The sequence below is a fragment of the Phyllobates terribilis genome, unplaced genomic scaffold (assembly GCF_046119375.1).
Source record: "Phyllobates terribilis strain yellow unplaced genomic scaffold, ASM4611937v1 Scaffold_3__8_contigs__length_932513732, whole genome shotgun sequence".
NCBI classification, from domain to species: Eukaryota; Metazoa; Chordata; class Amphibia; order Anura; family Dendrobatidae; genus Phyllobates; species Phyllobates terribilis.
In genome coordinates, this window is record NW_027362763.1 from 916,098,216 (window position 1) to 916,120,505 (window position 22,290).

The 22,290-nt window shown below is 40.4% G+C and overlaps 1 protein-coding gene across 4 annotated transcripts in view; it reads left to right on the forward strand.

Moving 5' to 3' along the window:
• KIF26B (kinesin family member 26B) overlaps positions 1-22,290 on the forward strand; it is a 607,348-nt gene that overhangs the window by 492,149 nt on the left and 92,909 nt on the right. For all 4 annotated transcript variants that reach the window (XM_073672795.1, XM_073672796.1, XM_073672797.1 and 1 more), the window contains 2 exons: positions 11,634-11,727; positions 16,270-16,532. In XM_073672795.1, the coding sequence (XP_073528896.1) occupies positions 11,634-11,727; positions 16,270-16,532 (357 nt within the window). The remainder of the gene's footprint in view (positions 1-11,633; positions 11,728-16,269; positions 16,533-22,290) is intronic.

Genomic DNA, 22,290 nt, shown 5'->3' on the forward strand with positions numbered 1-22,290 from the left:
AGGTGGGAACAGGAGAGAGCATGAGGTGGCTGTCTGTGCTTGGAGGCTCAGGATTGAGTGTTTAGGAATAGTTCTGAGGAGGAGGTGAGGTGAATGGGGAGGATGGAGAGAGAGATCAAGAGTTCATTACTAGGTGTAGGGATTAGGGGTGGTTGTAGAAAGTGAAGGATTAAGGGGGTGAGAGTGAAAACAAACACAAACATTGTTTACAGTGTCCAAGTATCCAGTTCCCTTCAGGTTCAATTCAGGTATAATTCATACTTAAGCAATGGGATACTTAAGACAATGGACACAGACTAAAGTCTATAGCAGACTCCTAGCTCTCAATATATGTGCTACAAAATGCAGGCAGCTGTGAACCAGAGGGGAGTGGCCTCTGCTCATCCATATCAGATAGTTAAGACAGAGCCACATGCAGGGTATTTAAGGCAGAGTGAGTCATAAAGAAGGGTTGGGGTAGAGCAGTGATTAGATGAGAGACATACCAGAACACACATACAGCTAGCAAAGGATATTGAAGGCATACATTTACATAGATAGATACAGTGGCATAGCTAGGGTCCGATGAGCTTGATTTTTAACCTGGCATCCCCCCCTCGCATGTTGGTCAGGGCCCTTGTTCTAAATCCTTTAACCCCTTTAGAGCCCATGCCGTATTAGTACGCACATTTGCGTACCCCCCGTTCAGTGAGGGCTGCTGCGCTGAGCCCTCACTGAACCGAGCACATGTCAGCTGATTCTTACAGCTGACATGTGCCCGCAACAGCCGCGGGTGGAATCGCGATCCACCCGCGGCTGTTAACCTGTTAAATGCCGCTGTCAATCTCCGACAGCGGCATTTAACGCGCGCTTCCTGGAAGCGCATCCTAAGCCCCGCCCACCGGCGACCCCGTCACGTGATCGCGGGTCGCCGATGGGCGTGCATGACAACCCAGGGTCTGCAGCAGACGCCTGTGGTTGTCATGATCTGGTCGCTATGAGCGTCACCTAGTGGTCGGCGCTTATAGCACAGGACCATTTCTGCTGCATACAGGGGACCTGCTGGTCCCCTGTATGTAGCAGAGCCGATCAGACAACTGCTGCTTCTAGTCTCCTATGGAGATTATTGAAGCATGCAGTAAGTGAAAAAAAAAAGTTTTTAAAAAAATAAAAAAAATTAAAAAAATATAAAAGTTTAAATCACCCCCCCTTTTGCCCCATTCAAAATAAAATAATAAAAAATAAGCCCCACATACACATATTTGGTATCGCCGCGTTCAGAATCGCATTATCTATCAATATAAAAAAGAATTAATCCGATCGGTAAACGGCGTAATGAGAAAAAAATTCTAAACACCAGAATTACGTTTTTTGGTCGCCGCAAAATTGCAATAAAATGCAATAACGGGCGATCAAAACATTGGATCTACCCCAAAATGTTATCAATAAAAACGTCAGCCCAGCGCGCAAAAAATAAGCTCTCATCCAGCCCCAGATCACGAAAAATGGAGACGCTACAGGTCTCGGAAAATGACGCTATTTTTTTTTTTTTTTACCAAATTTTGGAATTTTTTTTCACCACTTAAATATAAAAGGAACCTATACATGTTTGGTGTCTATGAACTCATAATGACCTGTAGAATAAGAATGGCAGGTCAGTTTTAGCATTCAGTGAACGTGGTAAAAATAATAAATAAAAAACAGCTGTGGTATTGCACTTTTATTGCAATTTTACCGCACTTGGAATTTTTTTCCCGTTTTCCCGTACATAATATGGTAAAACTAGTAATGGCGTTGAAAAGTACAACTCATCCCGCAAAAAATAAGCCCTCACATGGCCATATTGACCAAACAATAAAAACGCTATGGCTCTGGGAACAAGGGGAGCAAAAAACGACAAAACCCAAGGTTGCGAAAGGGTTAAGGACGTACTAGTTGCACCACCTCCCCCATTAGGTAGTAATGTCATTCATCTTGGGCTGCTTCTTGGTATATTCGTCTCCCATCCTGAGCCTGTTCTAGTATATATGTCCCCTATCCTGGTATATATGTCCCTCATCCTTGCCTCATCATGATATATATATATATATATATATATATATATATATATATATATATATATATATACGGGTGCTTCTCACAAAATTAGAATATCATCAAAAAGTTAATTTATTTCAGTTCTTCAATACAAAAAGTGAAACTCATATTATATAGAGTCATTACAAACAGAGTGATCTATTTCAAGTGTTTATTTCTGTTAATGTTGATGATTATGGCTTACAGCCAATGAAAACACAAAAGTCATTATCTCTGTAAATTAGAATACTTTATAACAACAGCTTTAAAAATGTTTTTAAAATCCGAAATGTTGGCCTACTGAAATGTATGTTCAGTAAATGCACTCAATACTTGGTCGGGGCTCCTTTTGCATCATCAATATGGCGTGGCATGGAGGCGATCAGCCTGTGGCACTGCTGAGGTGTTATGGAAGCCCAGGTTGCTTTGATAGCAGCCTTCAGTTCGTCTGCATTGTTGGGTCTGGTGTCTCTCATGTTCCTCTTGACAATACCCCATAGATTCTCTATGGGATTAAGGTCAGGAGAGTTTGATGGCCAATCAAGCACAGTGATACTGTTGTTTTTAAACCAGGTATTGGTACTTTTGGCAGTGTGGACAGGGGCCAAGTCTTGCTGGAGAATGAAATTTCCATCTCCAAAAAGCTTGTCGGCAGAGGGAAGCATGAAGTGCTCTAAAATTTCCTGGTAGACGGCTGCGCTGACTTTGGTCCTGATAAAACACAGTGGACCTAAACCAGCAGATGACATGGCTCCCCAAACCATCACCGATTTTGAATGGCCTCTTCTTAACAATCCTTTCAAGGCTGCAGTTATCCCGGTTGCTTGCGCACCTTTTTCTACCACACTTTTTCCTTCCACTCAACTTTCCATTAATATGCTTGGATACAGCACTCTGTGAACAGCCAGCTTCTTTAGCAATGACCTTTTGTGGCTTACCCTCCTTGTGGAGTGTGTCTGCCTTCTGGACATCTGTCAAGTCAGCAGTCTTCCCCATGATTGTGGAGCCTACTGAAACAGACTAAGGGACCTTTTTAAATGCTTCGGAAGCCTTTGCAGGTGTTTTTTGTTAATTATTCCAATTTACTGAGATAATGACTTTTGTGTTTTCATTGGCTGTAAGCCATAATCATCAACATTAACAGAAATAAACACTTGAAAAAGATCACTCTGTTTGTAATGACTCTATAAAGTATATGAGTTTAATTTTTTGAATTGAAGCACCTGTATATATGTATATATATATGTCCTCCATCCTGGTATATATGTTCCCCATCCTGGGCCCCATCCTGTTATATATGTTCCCCATCCTGTTATATATGTTCCCCATCCTGGTATATATGTTCACCATCCTGGGCACATCCTGGTATTTATGTTCCCCATCCTGGTATATATGTCCCTTATCCTGGGTCCCATTCTGGTATATACATTCCCCATCCTGGTATACATGACCCTTATCCAGGGCCAATTCTGGTACATATTTTCCCCTTCCTGGTATATACAGTACAGACCAAAAGTTTGGACACTCCTTCTCATTTAAAGATTTTTCTGTATTTTCATGACTATGAAAATTGTACATTCACACTGAAGGCATCAAAACTATGAATATGAACTATGAACATGTGGAATTATATACTTAACAGAAAAGTGTGAAACAACTAAAAATATGTATTATATTCTAGGTTTTTCAAAGTAGCCACCTTTTGCTTTGATGACTGCTTTGCACACTCTTGGCATTCTCTTGATGAGCTTCAAGAGGTAGTCACCGGAAATGGTCTTCCAACAATCTTGAAGGAGTTCCCAGAGATGCTTAGCACTTGTTGGCCCTTTTACCTTCACTCTGTGGTCCAGCTCACCCCAAACCATCTCGATTGGGTTCAGGTCTGGTGACTGTGGAGGCCAGGTCATCTGGCGTAGCACCCCATCACTCTCGTTCTTGGTCAAATAGCCCTTACACAGCTTGGAGGTGTGTTTGGGGTCATTGTCCTGTTGAAAAATAAATGATGGTCCAACTAAACGCAAACTGGATGCAATAGCATGCCGCTGCAAGATGCTGTGGTAGCCATGCTGGTTCAGTATGCCTTCAATTTTGAATAAATCTCCAACAGTGTCACCAGCAAAGCACCCCCACACCATCACACCTCCTCCTCCATGCTTCACGGTGGGAACCAGGCTTGTAGAGTCCATCCATTCACCTTTTCTGCGTCGCACAAAGACACGGTGGTTCGAACCAAAGATCTCAAGTTTGGACTCATCAAACCACATCATAGATTTCCACTGGTGTAATGTCCATTCCTTGTGTTCTTTAGCCCAAACAAGTCTCTTCTGCTTGTTGCCTGTTCTTAGCGGTGGTTTCCTAGCAACTATTTTACCATGAAGGCCTGCTGCACAAAGTCTCCTCTTAACAGTTGTTGAAAAGATGTGTCTGCTGCTAGAACTCTGTGTGGCATTGACCTGGTCTCTAATCTGAGCTGCTGTTAACCTGCGATTTCTGAGGCTGGTGACTCGGATATGCTTATCCTCAGAAGCAGAGGTGACTCTTGGTCTTCCTTTCCTAGGGCGGTCCTCATGTGAGCCAGTTTCTTTGTAGCGCTTGATGGTTTTTGCAACTGCACGTGGGGACACTTTCAAAGTTTTCCCAATTTTTCGGACTGACTGACCTTCATTTCTTAAAGTAATGATGGCCACTCGTTTTTCTTTACTTAGCTGCTTTTTACTTGCCATAATACAAATTCTAACAGTCTATTCAGTAGGGCTATCAGTTGTGTATACACCTGACTTCTGCACAACACAACTGATGGTCCCAACCCCATTTATAAGGCAAGAAATCCCACTTATTAAACCTGACAGAGCACACCTGTGAAGTGAAAACCATTTCCGGTGACTACCTCTTGAAGCTCATCAAGAGAATGCCAAGAGTGTGCAAAGCAGTCATCAAAGCAAAAGGTGTCTACTTTGAAGAACCTAGAATATAAGACATATTTTCAGTTGTTTCACGCTTTTTTGTTAAGTATATAATTCCACATGTGTTAATTCATAGTTTTAATGCCTTCAGTGTGAATGTACAATTTTCATAGTCATGAAAATACAGAAAAATCTTTAAATGAGAAGGTGTGTCCAAACTTTTGGTCTGTACTGTATATACTGTAAATTAGATACACATAATAGATGACACCTATCTACTGTATATATATTACACATGATACATGACAACTATATATATTTCACATAATACATAACACCTATAAAAAGTATATTATACACACATAATAAATGACACCTATATATTACACATAATACCCATATACAGTATATTACACACACATAATAGATGAAACCTATATATATTACAAATAATACATGACACCGATTTAATGTTCTGTTATGTATTGCAGGTAAGCAATATTGTTCCAGAAAAAAAGCAAACAAAACCACATATAAAGTATGCATATATATTCATTGTCAGACTGTGGTGCCAATGGCCCACCAGTAGCATTGACTCTGGAGGACCACTGTTCAGCTGCATGAAAAATATTATATTATCCTCATACACAAATGTGCCTATGTGTCTAAATAATAATAATAGTTAATAATAATAAATTGGGTAGTTTAAGTGCGTCAATTATATTGTGCCAGCTACTGCTCATATAGGGGGTGAGCTCACTCTTGTGCAGGGGCCAGGCTGGGCATTCACCTGTAACCCCGTGAGACAGGAGGGCATGTATGTATTGCAGCAAAACAATGTAGTTCCATAAAAAAAGCAAACAAAATCCCATATAAAATATAGTAGCTGTTTCAATGTTTCATACTAAGTGAAAATCTAAGTGAAAATCCTGCACTCACAGGCTATTGTACAGAATACAGTTCAGTTTACATCCGTTTATAATTATCTGAAATTAGACATGAACTGTACACCAATATTATGTCATACTACACATATCTTAGTTCAAACTGCATATTTTTTCTATAGTTTGATGAAAACAATGCAGTCAAGTTTATTTTTCTGTTTCTTTTGTTAACTAAGTGAAACAAATATATAGATCTAAGGTGAATCCTTTTTGTCTGTATTTTCCTCCAAGCAGAAATTGTGAGTAAAATCCATCTGTGGCGAAATCTGTGTTTACTCTCTTGTTGTTGTGATACATTTTCTGTACCAAGGCAAATCATCCGTAATTTAATTTCAGATGTACTCTCTGTGTTATTATCTTTTTCTTCTGGGAAGTTTATAAATTCATTGATTCTGCCAGTATGACATGATACTCCACAAATGTAAAATTGATCAGGTTTGTTATATTGTGTTAAATAGTTTAGAGATCAGAGAGATGGCTTATTGCATGGTTATATGAACAGAATACAGAAAAATTGTTACAAGGTGCTTTATAACAGATTGGCTTTAAAACAGAACCTAAGAATTCTGAATTTAATGGAAATATTAGAGCAATAGCTCCTTCTCAACTACATTGCGGATCTGATTCATTAAGACTGGCATTGCGCACACCAGTCTTAAAAATGCACTAGGTACTATGCATCAAATTTCTTAAAGGTTCTGCAAGAAGTTCATAAAATAGCTTCAATCACGTAATTTAAATGCCAGTCTGTCCTAGACACTTGTCAGGATGGGTTGTAATCTGAAGAAACTCAACTGCCGGAGGAGCTGTATTGTAAACACTGGTGAGCTAGGAGAGAGGGGTTGTGACCAGAGAAAAAAATAACTTTCTCCTTGGTTTCTGCTAGGACTGAGCCTGTATAAAAAATTCTTTGTGCTCAGTCAGCCGAGGAGATTTCTTTCTTCTCTTGTCACAGCCCTTTTCCAACAGCTCAACAATATGTGTTTTTACAATACAGCTCCTCTGTCAGTTGAGATACAAGTTTCGGGAGCTGTGATTCTTCAGACTGCAGTCTGTCCTGACACATCACTAGGTTGGTCTGATCTTTGAAATACATGATAGGGGTAATTTTATTTCATTTTTGGGGATCCCCACCACCTAATGAATTAGCACATTTTACAACTAGCATGCGACTCCATGTGCTTCTGCCAAAAATAAAATGTTACTCCAGTGAAGGGCCAACCTTTAATGAATTTATCAGTTGGGCTTTGCCACACCGCATGCAGCGAAGCGTTGGGAGAGCTGGCCAAAACTGTTAAAATAAACTGATTAAATAAATAATAAATAAATAATAAACAAATGCCAAAACCTCATGCTGCACAAAATTTTGAGATATTTGAATATGTTTTATTCTTATGAAAACACCTTGATGAATCAGGCCCTATAAGCTAAAAAGTGTGTGTATGCCCCATGCAGTGCTGCCAACACCCTTAGGCTTTTTTTTTACACGGGGTTTCTTCTTAAAACGCCATTAAAACTGTATGTGAAATAAAGTGTTGGTAAGTGTTTTTGGACAAATATTGCCAACACTCAACCTTAAAAAAGGCATGAAAAATGTGTTTGTTTTACTTTAAAAAAAAAGATAGTGTATCACCATCTTATAGTTCTTTTCCTGGACAGTTAATCTAAAAAACTGAGATACATGGTCCCCACTTTCCTGTAATCTTTTAAATCAACTGGGTGTTATTCTCAAGAAGAGAAAAGAGCTGAGGACCATGTCCACTTCGATAAAAAGACTAAGATTTGCATCCAGGAAAGTATGGGCCATGTCTCAAGAGCAGATAGGCTCAGAAACAGAAGAAAGACAACAACAGATTAAGGAGAACAGCGTAATCTTAACCAGGTAAAAAAAATCCGTATGTCTGGCAAGTGATAGGTCCTCTTACAAGAACCCAGATGTTTAGATCATAAAGAGCCACTACAGCCTTATTAAGCCCTCACAACTCAATGCTCCTCCACATTGTACACCTGCCGCTTCCATCATAAAACAGCTGGCAAAATAATGTAATTGGAGATGTGACATCAGATGCATCCTGACTTTTGGGTTGTGAGCAGGACATGACGTTTCATAATGGAACTGTGTATGTAATATGAATAATATCATAAATATAGAATCAGCTAATATGGGTGTACTCTGGGGGCTATAACAAGTTTACCTATCAGAAGTACAAACAATAATTTTCATAAAAACCCAAAGGAAAAATTGCCTTATGTGAAGTCAGGAAGGAATCTTTCCCCTGATATGGGACAATCAGCATCTGTCTCATGGGGTTTTTGTTTTCCTCTGGTCAACATGTTAGGTTAGAGGTTGAACTCGATGGTCTTATGTCTACCTTCAACCTTAAAAACTATGAAACATTGTAAAATAAAGAAACTAAGTAATAAGCATTACTTAGCAGTTCAATCTCCCAGCTGTTAAGTGTTGCTGCTCTGGTGTTCCCCTCCGCTTCTGCAGTGACAATATCCTGTACTGTACATCATTCACTTGATTTCAGTAGCCAATTACTGACCTCAGCAGTCACTCAGACTAGTGATTGACTGCAGAAATCATATTAAGGATGTAGCAGATCAGTGGTACATTCAGCTGATAACTAATACTTATTTATTTTCAAACATTCCCTACTCCATGGCAAGTTTTCAGGAAATCCTTTTAAAGGGAAGCTGTCCAACAACACTATTACCCCTACAAACCATTAATATGATTGTGCAGCCCTTTAAAAGATAAGTCAGATGAACCCTTTATGACCCCAAAGCACTTCTCTGGCAGAGAGAAATAGCGTTTTGAAGTTGTGTCTGCATGGGGGTATGATTATGCACTTCTTGCTTTTCAGTCTTGTGAGGGTGATGGACTGTTCTGCTGTGTTCCTACCCCTAAAGACAACAATCGTGCTATGTGTACAGTTTACTTAGCAACGGTAGAGGACATAAGATAAGGACAATAGGTTTAGTCTATAGTATAAGATATAGTTAATAGTTGGAACTAGCCCAGTGGGTGGGACTAGTGTAAAAAGGGGGCACTTCCTGGTAGCGACGAGTTAGGGAAGTACTGTGACAAGGTCAAGTTCAGGTGCAGTGATCTGCTAGGGCCAGCATGTACCAATCGTTTAAGGCAGTGTGAGTCGAACTGATATCCCTTGTGGACATTCTTGCAATGTCTGGAGCCTAGGGCTCGGTCCAGGTACTGGGGAGAGTTCCTGGTCTTCTGACATACAGAGGTCAGTGGACGTGGAATTGCGTGAAGGGCAGGTGGCTGATCCTGGGTGCACTTCTGAAGTGGACAGGATATTCAGGAGGCTGACTGAGTCCGTGGGCTTAGGGATAGTCCATGACGAACGAGTTGTAGGTTTGAAGATGCGTTATACTAAGGAAGTAAGAACCATGAAGTGCTGTGCCCTATCCCACATGTTACTCCCTGATAAACTTGAACTGACCAATAAACGTTTGCTTGTTGCAATGAACTGGTGTCCTCTGAATTGTGTGTGGGGGCTTCTGAGGATGGAGGCCTGCAGACAGCCAAGGCCTGCGTCCTACAAGTGAGTGTGATGTACCCCACACATGACAGCACGCTGGGACTGGGACACTGTTTTCCTGTAAAGTGCCGGAGCATAACTGGATAGCAGTTAGGTCATGACTACCGCTCTTGGCAACTTTTCAGTCTCACACTGTAATTCCTACCTGCCAGGAACATCCTCTGGCTGATTGACAGGTCATTTGCTCTGTCAATCAGCCAAAGGAGGTTGCTGCTAGGTAAGATATACGGCATAAGACTGAGAAGCTACAAGTTCATTGTCACACCCGAAGGCACTAAAAGGGATTGACCGATTTACATGTGGGCTACACATTAAATAACTTGGGGTGGGTTATAGTTTCTGACAGTTTCCCTTTAACATCATAGCTCTGTCTATGTATGCTACATGCAGCAGAAAACTTAAAATCAGTTTAATAACTTATCTTCCTATCTGTGTATCTTATAATCACATCAAATGCTCAATATCAAAGTCATCTGTAAACTTGTGTAAAACAGACATTAACGAAAAAAATTCTGTCAGAATGCAGCCACCATGGGGTAGAGGTTAGGCGCGCTCTGTATACTGCTTCCATTGAACTCAATAATAAACCTGTATGCTGCAAGTTCCCCCTAGTGGTGGCTGCAGTCAATTTTTTTTGTGTTTATGTCTGTACAAGTTTGGAGCTCTAATCTATAAATCACAACTCTCATCCATATATTCAGTAATGTGGGCCCTGAAAATTAAATAAAGATAACTGTGAACATTTGAGAGAAAGAGAGAGAGAATTTTTCCAACCAGAAGTTCAGGACCGCAATGTAGGTCGGATTCTCGTTCAAACTTGGGTACAATTCTGGTACCAGAACCTGAACTTTGGAATAAGGTTCAGGTCGGGTATACTTATCTTTCAGGTGAAATAACCCTTTAAGTGAATGCAGCTGTGTATGTATATTAATGTATGAGCCATCAAAGCTATAGAAATGGGACAAATAATGCACTCACCAACAGTGTTGCTTGATAATAGTCCTGTTTATTCGGGATTACACATGCGGAGTGGTGGTGCAGGTTCTGGGGTGCGGGGGTAAGAGGACAACGGCCGTTTCACGCGAGTCCTGGGCTTCAACGGGTCCACTACAGGTGAGCAGCCGGAGCCTTCTGGTTAAATACCTGAAAATGAGTCAGTACGGCCAACCCACCTGAACGCCTGGATTTATCTGTATTTATATGAGTTTTCATAAGTTCATTGTAACTGTGTATGTGTTTCATTGTGTTTTTAAACATTTTATTATTTGTGTGTTGTTTCACTTAATCAACACCTGTGCAGGTGGGTTGGCCGTACTGACTCATTTTCAGGTATTAAACCAGAAGGCTTCGGCTGCTCACCTGTAGTGGACCCGTTGAAGCGGCCGTTGTCCTCTTACCCCCGCACCCCAGAACATGCACCACCACTCTGCATGTGTAATCCGAAATAAACAGGACTATTATCAAGCAACACTGTTGGTGAGTGCATTATCTGTTCCATTTCTATAGCTTTGACGGCTCAGGTTTCACTATATATGGAATTTGCACCACCTGGCTCGCATGCACACGGCTAGTGCCCTGTCTACGTGGTTTTCAGGCTAACACTCTTTCATATGCAGAGTGCAGCGATTAGTGCTCGACAATTGAAGGCTGCATAGTGTGACTAGTGCCTCACTATTTCTTTTCATATGCTGGATATTAATGTATGAATATATATCATGAAGGAAATTATCCTCTGACTGTACATGTAAGTGATGTGTCTGCATGAATCTTTATGGGGTTCCTGCTAATGAAGTCAAGGGTCAGTTTGCTAAGCATTTGGAAATTCAGATCTATACCACAGAAGTTCTGAAAATCTACTATATCCTATGGAATATCATAGACTTGTCTGAGCTGAGGATTTCTTTATTAGGTTTTTGTGTCAGGATAGAGGAATTATGTGTGAATGTTTCAAAGCAATGCAGAGCGGATGAGAAATAATGAGCAGCGGTGTCAGCACTTCAGATTTTTATTGGATGGGGATAAAAAACTTTGTGTTCATAATTTGAAGTGTTATGTCCATATGGATCTTACCATTAAATTTGTAGGAAAGCATTGGATTAAAGTTGAAATGTAATGATATGTATAGATGACAATGAGATGACTTTTCTACCTGTCCCATATAGGCAGAGGTGTGCGCTGGGACAGTTGCTGAAGTTATCCAGTCTGTTGTGAATGGAGCAGATGGATGTGTTTTCTGCTTTGGTCATTCCAAGCTTGGTAAGTACTAAACAACCAATGTGAAGAAGTGTGCAGTGCTCCAATATTATTGACTATCAATTATATCTTAAATGTTATTAAAAGATAATTGTAGAGATTGTCAAGATTGGAAAGCACATTTTACTATACCCCACAAGGGAATTCTGAGTTGGAAAAGGGGGACGACCGTTCAAGGCACTAGCTCTTAGCCATCATCTTCTGATTCTCCCGCAGCCGTTTTGTTTCCTGCTTCTTACACTCCGGTCCCCCGAGGAAGTCAGATTTGTGACGAAACTCGTGGGATACTACATAACCTTTTATCTTCCTTTGATATATCTCCTTGTTTTTTGTATGTAGTATTGACTTTGGTAATATTTATATTTTAATACATATTCATTCATATATTGTTGTATTTATATGCACTACATACACTATTATATACCACTATATACTTTTTCTGGTTCACTTACTATATTAGACCTTCATGCATTCTCAAGATTTTATTGTACTTTGGCTATCTATATGGTATGTGATAAGCTATATTTTCTATGATAGTGGATTTGCCACCTTAAATGATGGGATGAAGGTTATTTTTGATCTTGACACTTCATGCTGTTTTTGTGGTTCTTGTAGCTAGCTTTGTGCTGTTATGCACTTTTTAAATTATTTAATTGATTTTTTTCTGTCACATTAATTATTTACATTATTTGATCTAAAAAGTATATTAATTATTATTCAGAACAAAGAAATAAAGAATCTCACCACGCCAATATTGTTCAGGATACACCGGAAAGTTGATGAATGTGTGCCAATTCTTACTGGTGAAGCTCTATTGCAGAACCGAAGAAGAAAAAAAGGATTTTCCAGCACTTCCATCCATAAAATTAATCTTTTTATTACGCAAATTGCCTCTTCAGAGAAAAAGAGGACTTGTACTCTATAGCGCCACCTATTGGAAGCAGCAATCCTACAAATCACAATCAACCCTTTAACGAGTCGTGCAATATGACTTAGGATAAAAGCCAAATCAGAATCTCAATTTGCAGACACGGTGTTTCGGGCTGTTGGCCCTCGTCAGTGCAAAGTATGAGAACTGATATGGCTATCTTTTTATTAGAAATTCATTTAAAAACAGGAAGATCCACCATGAGAATAAAACCTTACGCGTATCAGTTATCATATTCCTATGACTAAGGGCGTAGTGTACACAAGAAACGCGTAAGGTTTTATCCTCATGGAGGATGAGAAGTGCCTGAAAATCCTTTTATCTTCTTCGGTTCTAATTATTATTCAGTGTACCTGACTGATTCAATATAGCTTTCTTTTTCTTCTTCCAATGTCATGGGACTCCGATCTCACACTTGACACAGTGCTGTGCATCCAGTGTCTGCAAGTCACCAGAGCAGTCTGATTTTAATAATGGGTTCTGATGGGTGTATTGAAATAGGCTTCTACAGTCCTGCTGTTCGTTATTGGCACCCATGAAGTTTAAGTACATAATGCTGAATATCTCTTGAAAAAAATGAATCAAGTGAAACAGTTTTTTTGATAGAGCACTCGTGTTAAATACAAAAGAGCAAATGATAAACAATAAGTTAAAACAAAAACAATGGGAGGGAAAAATAGAAAAACCTAAAGCTTGCTGAGACACTGGTATTGGCACCCTTTACATTAACTTAGTATGGAAACACATTTTGACTCGCCTGTGGTAAATCACAAAAGATATTCCCTTGTGATTAATTGTCGGTGCCCATGTGACATGAATTAGCCAATGAATGATGACTTCAGTATTTTAAAAAGCCACATGGTAGGCCCTGTTCCTTTGTCACAATGGTGAAGACAAATGAGGTGTCTGAGGACATCAGAACTGCTATTATTAGCTAACACAAGACTTCCAAAGCGTGTAAGGCCATCTCCAAAGACCTTGGTATCCCAGTTTCAACAGCGCACAATGTTATTAAGAAGTTTACCAAGCATGGAACCATCAAGAACTTCCTTGGACGTGGAAGAAAGAGGAAAATTGACAAGAGATGTCTTCAAAGATTGGTGCGAATGGTGGAAAAAACACCATGTCAAACATCCAAATACCTGAAGTCAAACCTGAAACAGTCTGGGGTCACGGTTTTGACGTCACTGCTTTCTGGGTCTTCTATCCTTGGATTACGATATCAGAGAGAATGAGACACAGGACACGATGTGTTAGAACTCTCCTGTTTGGTTTTTTCTATTTTGCTGGTCACATGACCTTTTTGCCTATTTAATCCTGCTCCGCCCTTCTGGCAATGCTGGACTTCATTGTAATTTCTACTCTTAAGCTAGCCAGGTGCTTTGTAACCTTTCTCAGTCAGTTTAGCTAGGTCTTTTGACCTTTATGTCCTATATTGTGTGTTTGTCTTTTTACTGCTACAATTTCTGCTAGGAGGTGTCCATCTTTCTCCCAGTCCCTAGTTCTTGTAGGGATCCCTTCCTCACATCTATAGGTCTTCGTTCAGACTAGCTGAGGACTTTAGCGGGTCTGATCGCAGGATCAGGTTCCCCGTTACATCGTAGGGATCTAGCTTAGTTCTATTGTAGGGACAGATCTCCTGTCTTTCCTTAGTGCTTGTAGCCTATCATAACAGGATGTATGTGTCAAACAAGTCTAACTTTATTACAAAGCATAGGGTTTATATACACCCTGAAGGCAGGAAACGGATTTACCATATATGGTCCGATTATACAATTTAGCACACAAAGACTGGTTTCTGTTCTCGTGATGTCTATGCTTGTGCTGAAACATTTAATCGGACACATTTAATTTGACACATTTAATCAGATACATTCTGATGACTAGCAAGGACACGTTAGTCTCTATTGATACAAGGAAGGAAAATTTAGCTGTTGTTTTGACCTAAAGTAACTGTCAGACTTATATAGCATAGATGGGCCCTTTAAATTTAAGGGACCTCATCTTCTGCTATAACAGAACAACAAGTACCATACGATGCACACTAAACCAAGCAGAGCTTTATAGGCGAAGTCCAAGGAAGAAACCGTTGCTGAAGAAAAGACATAAAAAGGAACAACTGATCTTTGCCAAATAGTACCTTGACAAACCACAATCCTGGGAAAATGTTCTGTGGACAGATGAAACAAAAATACAGCATTATGGCAATGCAAAGCAACAATTTGTTTACAGACGATGCAATGAAGTGTATAAGGAAAAGAACACCTTACCAACAGTTAAGCATGATGGAGGATCCATAATGCTGTGCGGTTGCTTTGCTGCGTCTGGTACTGGAGACCTTGACCATATTACAGGATTCATGAAATCAGAGAATTATCAAGAGATTTTAGAGTGAAATGTCCTACCCAGCGCAAGAAAACTTGGTTTAAGTCGAAGATCATGGGTCCTGCAGCAAAATGACCCAAAACACACATCCAAAAGTACACAGGAATGGTTGAAACAGAAAAAATGGACAGTTGTTAAATGGCCAGCAATGAGTCCTGACCTTAATCCCATTGAAAATCTTTGGGGTGAGCTGAAATCTGCCATTGGGAAAAATAACCCTGCAAACATTCAAGAGCTTGAACAAACTGCAAAGGAAAAGTGGGAGAAAATTCCAGCTGAGAAGTGCAAGAAGCTTATAGATGGCTCCAAGAAACGTTTGGAGGCTGTCAGCAATGCTAAAGTGTGTGTAACCAAGTATTCATTAGGGGTGCCTTTATTGCTGCACATGCTGTTTATTATGTTTCTTTGAAATTGCAACATAGAAGTTGAAAAACAATGTTTTATTGTTGTATTTCTTTGGACCACTAATTAAAAAATCCTGAGGATATAACTTTGGTACATTTCCATTTATTTCTGCACAGTCTATGTAAAAATGAAGGGGTGCCAAAAATGGTGAGCAGCACTGTAGTTTCTACTGCTATCATGGCAAAGTGAGGGCTTATATACAAAGCCTAATTAGAATGTATCAATTCCTCTTCTATTACAGGAACATAAAGAAATAGACAGGTGTTTTAAATATCAGGAGAACTGCCTCTTTTAAGGGTCCTAGGCTGGAAATGGGTACCAGGTAAATGGGTGTTTTTTTAGACAATCATATGGCTCAGTGGTTAGCACTGTTGCCTTTCAGCAAGGAGTTTGTATGTTATTCCTGTGATTGCATGGGTTTCCTCTGGGTTCTCTGTTTTCCTACCACACACCAAAGACTTACTGATAGGGAATGTACATTGTGAGCCCCAATGGAGGCAGTGACGATAATGTCTGTAAAGCAATGAGGAATTAATGACGCTATATAAGTGAGTAAAATAAATCATATGAAATCTAACCAACTCAAACCCTAGCAATGTTTGTGAACATGTCACTCTTATGGGGTTATTCATGCGGTAGAGAAGGATTAGTGTGGCTAGTGTAATTTTCTATTGGGAGTATTAGAAATATTCCACAAATACATCATTACTAACATAACTATTTTTGACTTAAATAACTATTGATGAAATTATTTGAATGCAGAATAAATGTGTACCGTAAAAACTAATCAATTTCTATGTTTTTCTTTTAAAATCTGTGTCTGACAGGAAAGTCATACACTATGATTGGCAAGGATGACTCCATGCAGAATCTTGGCATTATCCCCTGTGCTATTTCATGGCTCTTTAAGTTGATTAATGAACGGAAGGAAAAGACAGGAGCTCGGTTCTCGGTCAGAGTGTCAGCAGTGGAAGTGTGGGGGAAGGAGGAGAATCTGAGAGACCTGTTATCAGAAGTGGCTACGGGCAGTCTTCAGGATGGTCAGTCTCCTGGAGTCTACCTGTGTGAGGATCCAATATGTGGCATGCAGGTAACTAGAGCTTTTTCTTCAGAATGAAGCTATATGGTATGCTTTACAAGCTGATGGAATAATGATGGAATTCTGATAATGGGTGTTATTTGGTTACATTCAGATCTAAAGCTAGAATTCAGAGTTAGTTTTAATCTAAACTGATTTGTATGAATGAATACTAGTGTTCTCTATTGGCAGCTCTCTTCACATCCATGCTGATGTTGGCTTTTTTTTTTATTAGCGCCATACAAATGATTTCACAATTATCCTTCTGACTGCGAATAAAAGTCATGCAATAAAATGTATTACAGACTTGGTTTGTTAAAGGGTTAGACACTGACTTATAGGGTTCCTACCTACAATTGGTGGCACCATATGGCCAGTTTTCTTTCTCGTGGAGGAGAGCTAATTTGCATACCTTTGTCTATAAGGCTATGTTCAGATGTTGTAGAAAATTTCCACTGTGGATTTGGCTCCAAATCTGCAAACAATCCACAACTAATCCACAGACAGATTCTTCATCAGTTACTTGCAGATTTGGTTGCAGATTTTGTCCTACTCAATTTACAAAGCTTTGAATAGGACGAGAACCGCATGAAAATTTGCATGTTAGTAAGCATGATGAAGACCTGAAATCCACACCCGCTTTAATTTCCGTGCAGGTTTTTTCCGCAATGTGTGGCTGGGGTTTTGAAGAATCCATTTACTTGTATAAGGCTGTGTGCCAGGGAGATGCAGAAACGCTCAGGAAAAAATCTGGAGCATTTCTGCATCGTGGGCACATAGCCTTATGCTGTTAATTGCTATCGACTTGCAGTGTAGAATCCACATCACACATCCGCAACAAATCCGCAACAAGTGAACTTGGCCTAAATCTCACTACTCTAGATTGCAGTTCTCTATAAGTAGGGCGAGAATCTCTTCCTTCCCTAAAAAAAAATCTCATAATAAAATACACAGCCATTCTCCCCAACATATCAGAAACAAGCTGTAAAATTATATACCCAGTGCAAAACCCTATACAATGGATTTAGTATTAGAAATATACTGTTTAGGAGACTGTATGACAACAGATAAACACAAAGCATATGCTTCTGTGCAGTGAACCATGATAATAAAACTTATGACGAGTAGTAATAAATTAGAAATGTATCAGGCACCAAAATCAATCATCTTGGTAGATAGGAAAAGGTGGCAGCTCCAGTATATCTTTCAGAGGGGGATGTCAAGTGCAAGCTTTGAAAAATATAAAACAATTAATTTGAGTTTTACGTTGTTCTATTACATTGTAAATCAATCTACTATCCATGACAGTCTGTTTTCTTTCTGTATCTGATTTTTGGCAGCCCCAGAATACTGAAAATTGAGTGATAGATTAGAATTCTGTATCACTTATCTAAACGGATTTGTCTGCTGCAGTTTGTTTAGATGATGCTAGAAAATAGCGACATATAACATTATGTGCAATGAAATAAAAAGCACCTGCAGTTTGGGCATTTAATTCATACGTTTTATCTGAAATGACTGCATAGGTATATAATTAGGTCAGGTTGAACTGATTCTGCCTGATCATTTTTAAAGTACCAATACACTTTTAATAGCTGTCAGATAAATGCTAGTTCTTCACGTTTCTTGCATACATGCAGAGCCGACTCCAGGTTTTCTTGGGCCCGGGTGAAAGAGTCTCAGTGGGTCCCTTTTACACATACCATGATTCATGATTCACAGATACGGCAGAGAAATATAGGTATAATACAGTATAGAATAAATATGACCACCCATGCTGTGCCCTAAATAAGCTCTACACTGTGCTCCAGAATAAATAATTGCCCCTCACTGTGCTCTTTGCAAAAAACAACCCCACATTGTCTCTTTTATGTTACATGGTGTCCACACTGTCACCACCTATAAAATATTCCCATCATACTGTTCCACTTTTTTTTACTATGAATGCTACCATACTGTGCACCTTGGTGAACTACAACTGCTGCATTGTCCATTTGAGATATACCCAGAACACCTTCCTCACAACTATGCCTCCACTCCATATTGAGCCCCTCTTCACTCTGTCCCTTCACTCCATACTGAGCCTCTTTACACTGTTCTTCTAATGCTGTCCCTTCTCCATTCTAATCCCAATACTGCCCCTCATTAATAGACAGCCGCCATATTGCCCCATCTCCAGTCACAGACTCTCCATATTGATTTATCTGCACACTGAGTTTTCCCTATACTGCCCAATCTCCACACTGAATCCTCACATACTACCCAACTCCATACAGAGCCAAAGCCCAATTCTGCCCGATCTCCATATTGAGCCCCTATACTGTCTTATTTCCACAAAGTGACCCCCAACACTGACCCATCTCCATATAGAGCCCCCTATACTGTTCCATCGCCATAATCCCCCTATACTGCCACATCTCCATAATGAGCCCTTTATGCTGCCCCATTTCCACACAAAGACCCCATTAATAACCCATCTATATATAGAGCCCCCCCTATGCTGTCCAATCACCATACTAAGCCCAATATACTGCCCAGTCTCCACAGAGTCCCCCTATACTTCTCCATCTCCATATAGAGCCCCCTATTCTGCCCCATCTTGATACAGAGCACCCTATATCGCCCCATCTCCATACAGAACCCTCCTATACTGCCCCATCTCCATACGGAATCCCCCTACACTGCTCCATCTCTATACAGAATCTCCCCTTTACTGTTTCATCTCCATACAGAATACACCTATACTGCCCCGTCTCCATACAGAATCTCCCTATACTGCCCTGTCTCCATACAGAATCCCCCTATACTGCCCCATCTCCATACAGAATCCCCCTATAATGCCTCATCTCCATACAGAATACCCCTATACTGCTCCATCTCCATACAGAATCCCCATCTCCATACAGAATCCCCCTATACTGCTCCATCTCCATACAGAATCCCCCTATACTGCTCCATCTCCATACAGAATCCCCCTATACTGCTCCATCTCCATACAGAATTTCCCTATACTGCCCGATATCTATAAAGAGCCGCCCTATATTGCGCCATCTTCATATTAAGCTCTCCTATAGTGCCCCATGTCTGTATTGAGTCCTTGAATAGTGCCCCATCTATATATTGAGCGCCCCTACTGCCTCATATTCATGTTAACCTGCCCTATACTGCCATATCCTCCATATTGAGCTCCTTATACTGCAGCATCTCCATAAAGTCAGAGCTGTACTGCCACATCCCCCATACTGGCTCCTTTCCATTTTAAGCCCCTCTGCGTATTAAGGCAATAGAGGGGAAATGTGGGGTCTCAAGGGACAGAGGTGTTGGGAGTGTGAGGGATCTAAAGGGACAGAGGAGTCTTGAAAGAAACAACAGAGGAAGTTCTCGGGCGAAGTACCAGTGTCTGCAGCCAGATTAATGGGTGTTGAGATGAATGTGGGGTGGAATGAGAGGTCTATAGTGGGGCCAGAGGGGTCTGATGGTGGTGTTGGGAGTCTGAAGGGAAACAGAGAAGGATGGAGGGTCTGGGTGTTAGACATGGTGTCTTGAAGGGAAGTGGAGAAAACAAAAAGGTCTGGCAATGGGGATAGTGGGGTCTGGAAGATGTTAGAGCTTTCTGGCAGTGGCTTTCTACTCCCTCTATTTTGAAAGCCCATGAACAAACATCTGATGACTGAATGAACTGGGTTGTATTGTGCCCATGTCTTCAGGTCCCCGAGTGCTTACCATCTCCCGGCTGCTGCTGTAAAGTCCTCTGAAGCACCTCCATGACGTCTGCAGCGTGATGATATGACCCTCACGTTGAGCAGGGAGAAGATGCCGGAAGTGTTAGCACTCGCATCTCATTTGCATTCTCGTCTGTGAAAACGCGATTAGAAAAGAATGCCCGCAGAACATGCGCTGCCTCCCCCTTCCGCCCGACTGCGAGTGGGCTCCCCTGTTGGTTTAGGGCCCCTGCATACACGTGCACATGTTTTCAATAGAGAAAGAGAAGTGAGCTACTTTTAGAAACTTCTGACGGCAGTTTGTGTCCCTTAAGAAAGAAAAGTATTAGGCATTGAAATTTGACATGCTTGATTATGCTTTTTTATGACAACATCTGTTGGCAGAGAGTTAGGAGAGTCAAATAAAAAGTCCTCCTGTCCTGGCAATATTGAGCATGCAAATCATCAAGATCTGCAGCTCTCAGCTCCCTTTGCAATGGCTGACTAATGACGTCCTAGATGTGCTCAATGGGGAAGAAGTCTGGAGAGACGGCAGGCTATGGTGCAAGCTAGATGGCAATGGAGGCAGGATTGGAAGTCTTCCACTTCAGTGATGAGTCACACTTTTGTATTGGATGCAATGTTAGCCAGAGAGTGGTCTGGAGACAATGTCGGCAATGCCATGGAGTCCTTCATGAGGGAACATAATACCAGTCCTACAACTGGGATTATGGTGTAGGGTGGCATAATGTACGGTAGCTGGACCAGTCTAATTTTTATTCCAGGTACACAAACAGCTCAGTGTTACATTGTTTTGGTCGTGGAACCAGTGGTATAGCCATTTCTCCAAAGTTTCCCAATTGCCATTTTTCAGTACAACAATGCCAGCCACATCATGTTCATGCTATTATAAGCAGCCTGCATGGCCTAAATCTGCTATCATGGTCTGCAGCATCGCAGGACTTGTCTTCCATCAAGCATATCTGGTCCATCATTGGTCAGCAATTGTAAAGAGAGCTGCCAGCAGCGGATCTTGATAATTTGTGTGTCCAAGTGCAATCAGTGTGGCAGAATATTCCTCAGACAACCATTAATAACCTTATTGATAGCAGCCAAGGCTTGTAAGTGCATGTATTTTTGCTTGTGGCACCAATATTTCAAACTAAATAAATCGAGATGTTTTGAAAATATTGTTTTTATTGATTCATAATTTTTTTTTATCATTAACATGTCTATCCATCCTGTGATTTCCATAATTCCATGACCTTTCCTTCTTGGTGTTGCAATTTCAACGTTGAGGAGCGTATTACATGTATTATATATATAGAACTATGCAAAAGTTTTATGCTGGTGTGGAAAAAAATGCTGCAAAGTAAGAATGTTTTAAAAAATAGAAGAGTTAAAGGGGTTGCCCTGGACTTTTTTCTTCCCCTATGGGGCTGGGTAGTTATCGGCAGACAGTTGCTAACTATCGGTCTGTTCTGCCCTGCGACGATCTCTCCCAGCTCAGAGCGGTCATGCACTGCTCTTACTGGTAATTCTCCTGCTTCCTGTGATGTTACGTTAACAAAGCAGTTCCTTCTCTTCTACTCCGCTCTGTCAACAGGGCATCACTGCCGATGTCATATTTATTGACAGCCAGTTCAGTCTTAATGCAGCAGGAAGCCGGCTGTCAATCAACATAACATTGGCAGTGATGCCCTCTCAACAGAGCAGAGCGGATGAGAAGAAACTGCTTTATTGACATGACATCACAGAAAACAGTAGAATCGTTGGCATGACCGCTCTGAGCTTTGGATAGATCATTGCAGGGTAGCACAGATAGATAGTCCCAGATAACCCCTTTAATAGTTTACTGGTATCAATTAATAAAATGCAGTGTGAAGTAATAAAAAAAAAATCAAATCAATATTTCATGCGCACACTGTATATTATAATATATCATATTATATATCATAATATTATACTATAATATTTTAAAATAATATATTTTATGTGTATATTTTCACATTTAGAAAGCGTTTTCTCATGTTTGTAATAGCCATGAGACAGTGGTTGATCAGTTCTGC